The sequence below is a fragment of the Tinamus guttatus genome, unplaced genomic scaffold (assembly GCF_059628265.1).
Source record: "Tinamus guttatus ecotype Peru unplaced genomic scaffold, ASM5962826v1 Tinamus_guttatus_pri_ptg000525l, whole genome shotgun sequence".
Classification (NCBI taxonomy): Eukaryota; Metazoa; Chordata; class Aves; order Tinamiformes; family Tinamidae; genus Tinamus; species Tinamus guttatus.
Window position 1 is genome coordinate 2,481,502 of NW_028289059.1, and position 4,976 is coordinate 2,486,477.

The 4,976-nt window shown below is 59.0% G+C and overlaps 1 protein-coding gene across 1 annotated transcript; it reads left to right on the top strand.

The window, feature by feature from the left end:
* The first annotated feature begins 816 nt into the window (after positions 1 to 816).
* TCF21 (transcription factor 21) lies at positions 817 to 3,670 on the top strand. The gene is made up of 2 exons (XM_088533894.1): positions 817 to 1,679; positions 3,142 to 3,670. Exons 1-2 carry the CDS (start codon positions 1,230 to 1,232, stop codon positions 3,229 to 3,231), a joined length of 540 nt encoding a protein of 179 aa, XP_088390020.1. The 5' UTR covers positions 817 to 1,229; the 3' UTR covers positions 3,232 to 3,670.
* Positions 3,671 to 4,976: the final 1,306 nt, after the last annotated feature.

A 4,976-nucleotide genomic window follows, 5' to 3' on the forward strand; every position in this document is an offset into this window, starting at 1 on the left:
GAGTAAGGCCTAACATGCTCCCTCTCCCACGGAAAGGGCCTTATCTTGCCTGTGCTCTTGGGCAGAACTCCCTCGCTTTTGAAAATGCGCTGGACTGCAGACGGACAACAGCTCCACCAGTGCAACGCAGCGCAATGCCGGAGCCTGCCCTGCAGTAAAACTCCCAGAAAAGGCGTGTTTTTTCCCCCGTGTGATGCCTATCACCCAGTAAACCTCCTCTCGCTTCTTGCGTGCACCTTATCCGCAGCCACGATAACCCTGGGCGGCAGCTCTGGGGATGGTGGGGAGCTGGGGCACGCAGCCGCACACCTGCACGATAGGGCAGTCTTTTTTTTACCGTCTGCAGATGGGGGAGTTCGAGCAGTGAGAGAGGGGACGGGGACTTCGCAAAGGTCGCCCAGGAAGCCTGCAATGAGTTGGCTCCTCCTGCCTGCGCTCCCACCCCGCGAGCCGCAGAGCTCCCTCGTCCTGGAACGCGCGAAGGAGCTGGACAGGATGCACTCTCAGACATAATCACACACAAATCTCTCTCAGATTAGGTTACGGGGCAGCGCTTAGACGGCGGGTGTTGCAGAGCTCCCTGGAAGGCTGCGCTGGTGGATGTGCTGCTCTCGCTGCTCATGACCCATTTTGGCTTTCGTCAGGAATCATGACACCAGCTGCCTGGGTCATCTAGGAGGCAGGGAGGGGGAGAGCAACCCCGCACTGGAGAGGGAAGTGGGGAAGAAGAGGAGGAGGAGGAGGAAGCAGGGGTATAGAAAAGCAGAGGGGAGAGAGAGTTGCTTTGCTCCAGTTGTGAAGCTTTGAATCCCAGTTTTGAGCTCTCTGCAAGCGTTTTCTGGGCTACCTCGCTCCCGGACCCGTGCAAAGGTCTGTGATTGGGGATGTGGTGTGCTCAGCGGGCAGGGCCCCTCCCCTGGGCTGGATCCGCCTCTCTTATCCCCAGATAAATTACTAGTGTCCTCACCAAATTCCTCAGCTTTCTCTCTCTCTCTCACACACACACTCGCTCCCTCCCTCAAACACGGGCAAAGCGGGGTTGGGGGGCGGGAGGGCGGGCAGCCTCTCTGGACTGGTACTGAGACCTCGTGCTAAGCGAGGGGAGGGAAGGGGAGGAAAATACTGGCACCCTTTCTGTCCTCCACCAGCTTCAAGGAGGTCCGAGGTGCTGCCCTTCCTTCCCCCCCCACCTCCCCCTTTCCCGCTGGTCCTTTGGCATCTTCCAGACCATGTCCACTGGGTCCCTCAGTGATGTGGAAGATCTGCAGGAGGTGGAGATGCTGGAGTGCGATGGCCTGAAAATGGATAACAACAAAGAGTTTGGGGCTTCCAACGAGAGCAACGAAGAGGGATCCAATGGCGAGAACGGCTCCCCTCAGAAGGGGAGAGGGGCCTCGGGCAAGAGGAAAAAAGCTCCCCCCAAGAAGAGCCCTTTAAATGGAGTGAGCCAGGAGGGAAAGCAGGTCCAAAGAAACGCTGCCAACGCCAGGGAGAGGGCAAGGATGAGGGTCCTTAGCAAAGCCTTCTCCAGGCTTAAGACCACCCTGCCCTGGGTGCCCCCAGACACCAAGCTCTCCAAACTGGACACCTTGAGGTTGGCCTCCAGCTACATTGCTCACCTGAGGCAGATCCTGGCCAACGACAAGTACGAGAACGGCTACATCCACCCGGTCAACCTGGTAAGTGTCGGCCCGCCGGGCCAGGCGCTTTGCGTGCGCGCGCGCACGGGGAGAGCCGGGCGAGGGGCTGACGTGGGCTGCGCGCCGGGACACAAACCTGCGCTGGGCTTCTCGCGGTGCCCACCGGTGCCGGGGCAAAGAGCTGCTCTCCGAGGAGGGCACGGGCTTCCCTGCGCCCCACAAGCTGAGTGACCCCGGCCCCGCTTGCTACTCCTTGCAATCCTTCCCAGGAAAGGGATGAAGGGGCCACGCAGGCCACACATACACAGGGACAGGTTTTACTGTGCCAGAAATACTTTAGAAACCTCAGCGGATTGATGGCTCAGAGGAAGATTTCTACCCTTGGGTGCCTAGGTTTGGGAAGGTGCGTTTTTGGAGTGAAACAATCTAATAGATTAGTTTCCCACCTCTCCGTCCCGGCGTCCTGCCATAACAATCCACAAGCCCCAGACTTTAAGAGACAGAGCTCTGATAAGGGCTCTGCCCCCACTTGCTCTCATTTGCTGTGTCCAGGGTATTTCTCCCACACAAGTGAAGTCGCAAAGGAGAAATAAACAACAATGTGGACTTCTAAAGAGCGGATCCACAGGAGCTCCAGGTCCACACCACAAACCTCCCAGGGCTGCGCGGCCATCACTGCTGTGGCTGCAACCAGACACAGAAACTTCTCCCAGGCAGCCCAGGGTCCCCTCGCTGCCCTCAGCCACCAGAAACACCCACTTTTTCAGTTCTAAAAATACTGTGTGAGATCCGCCAGGGCTCTTCTTTACTGTATAGTGTTTATATTGACCGCACATGCAGACCACGCCTGGCTAACAGGCTGCAGAGGCTTGGAGACATTTCCATGGGATCCAGCTCTGCTGCCTCTTGAGTTGCTTTTCAAAGGCTCCGGACTGCGGGGGAAAAGTCTGTTGCCCGCTGTGTCATCTGATAAGGACTTGGGAGATGTCTCTGGCTAAAAGGAAAATGCTCAGAACAAAAACAGCAACCCGCCCCCCTCCCCCGAAAAAAATAAAATAAAAAATAAAACCAAATAGACCCTCTGCACACACAGGCACAAGAAATCCTGCCCCCGAGCTGTGGGAGGTGAGGAGAGGGGCTGGAGGCGGCTGTGGGAGGGCGCTGGGCCCCAAGCAGAGAGGAGTGCTGAGCTCGCCTCAGCTCCGCGGCCCGGCTCCGTGACCCGGCTCTGCGGCCCGGCTCCGTGACCCGGTTCCGTGACGCGGCTCTGTGGCCCGGCTCGGGCTATGAGGAACCACGGGGGGAGCTGCTCCTCCCCGGGCCAGAGGCTGCCGGCCCAAACACCGGCGGGCCGAGGCGGGACCTCCCCGGGCCGAGCCCCTGCGAGCGCTGCCGCCCCGCGAGGCGCGCCTCAGACGGACCCCCGAGAAATAACCTCCCCAATGCGCATCCGTACGTATTTTGTAACCCCCTTCCCACCCGTGTCTTTTCCTGGCTACAGACCTGGCCTTTTATGGTAGCCGGCAAACCCGAGAGTGACCTGAAGGAAGTGGTGAGCACAAACCGCCTGTGCGGCCCGACAGCGTCCTGAGCCCCACGGCGGCGTCGCGAGAGCACCGGCCCCGCGTGGCCGGGGAGAGCCGCGCCGGCCCCGCTGCTGCCCCGCGCCGCGGGCAGAGCGACGGGGAGAGCCCCTCTCCCGGCACGGAGGAGACCAAATGTACATGAACTAGCAAAGACTCCACCCCGAGAGACCCCCGACCATATTTAACTTTATTAAATGCGTGTACAGTCGAGCGTCCCGCAACAACAGCCTTGCTGGTTCAAGCGCTAAGAGAGAGAAGACAGAGTTCAAACAAAACCTACCGCTCGTGTATCTTTTGTCTGAGACCTGTGAAATATGTAGATGCCTAGAATAACTGACTTTGACAGTCATCTCTATGAAGTAATTCACCCTAAAGATATATAGATATATTTTCTTCGAACGGGTTTTGTTCTATTTCTGTGAATAAACCTTCCTTTCTATTGAACCCAGAGCGCTGTCGTTTTCGTCGCCAGCTCTCGCAGCGGCAGGGGAAGCGGCCGCGCTGGCGCGGGACAAACGCGGAGCCCGCGCCGCGGGGAACGTTGTTTTCCTTTATTTTCTGACCGTGGAGCATTCGGACCGAAGCCCTGCGAGGAGTTTCGGGGGGCCAGAGTCGAATGAAAAGGAGCGAGTAACGACAGGAAAGAAGCCACGGAGCAGCGGCTGGGAGGCTGCCTTTCTTTTATTTTATATCGTTGTTCCTGCGGAAAATAACGGCGGGAGAGCAAAGCCGCGGGCCGTGGCGTTAGCGGCGCGGGGCGCCGAGCCCGCCCGGGCCGGAGCCGCGGCCGGAGCGGAGGCCCCGTCGCGCCAGCCCCGTTAGTGGCTCCCGAGGCACTTACCGGGGCAGCGCAGTGGGACAGGGGCTCCCCCTGGTCCCCGCTCCGCCGCGAGGAGGGTTTTTAATTTAAACACGTCCCCTCTATCGATCAGCGCGCCCGGGGGAGATTAGGCTGAGATAAACAGGCGTGCGGGGCTCCCTCCCTGCACGGGCCGGGGCCGCAGGCAGCTGATGCGCCAGATCCCACCGAGCTGTTTAATGTTTCAGGGTTATGACCGCACTGTTTACAAGATGTCCTCGGTTATTTATACTGTTATTATTAGCGGAGGGGCTTTAAATTTCCGCTTCACTTGCTCTTTCGGGCCCGTCCCGCGGTTCCGCTGGATACCTGGGCACTTTCTGGGGGAAAACGAGAAGCGCCGGGATCTGTGGCCAGGAAGCGCCGGGTGGGACGAGGCGAAGGGGACCCCAGGCCAGGAGCTTTCCGGGAGCTGCAGCCCCCAGCTTGGGCTCTGCCTCCTTCCCTGGCCTCCCCCCCAGCAGCCGGAGGCGTTTGGAAGTCGCAGCTCGTCCTTCGGCCGGCCAAATTCCCCGCGCGGGGTTAACTGGAGCTACTAATTGCGCGGGGCTCATAACGGGAAGGGCCAGGGCCTGTTTTATCGCCTGGATGGGGTTGAATGGGAGAGCGGCTCAATCTCACTTTTTTTTTTTAATCTTTTTTTTTTCCTCTCTTTCCTCAGAGCTTTATCTCACCCCACACAGTTAAAAGCAGAGCTCCTTGCCTGGTGCAACCGGGTGCAATTTCAGCACCTCGAGTAGGCTGCCCAATTGACCCACGCACTTTGTCTCACACACGGACACGGACGGGGATTCGAGCGCAGGCAGCACCTAAGCGCTCCCCGAGCACCCCTAGCTCTGACCGAAAAGATGGGCAACCCTGGGCAGTTCAAAGAGTGCTCTCCTTGCTGCG

What these genes read in the sequence shown, in the direction of transcription:
- TCF21 (XM_088533894.1), top strand. Translation starts at nt 1,230, where the DNA reads ATGTCCACTGGGTCCCTCAGTGATGTGGAAGATCTGCAGGAGGTGGAG. An exon ending in ACATCCACCCGGTCAACCTG is followed by an intron (nt 1,680 to 3,141) that starts GTAAGTGTCGGC and finishes TCCTGGCTACAG; the next exon opens with ACCTGGCCTTTTATGGTAGC.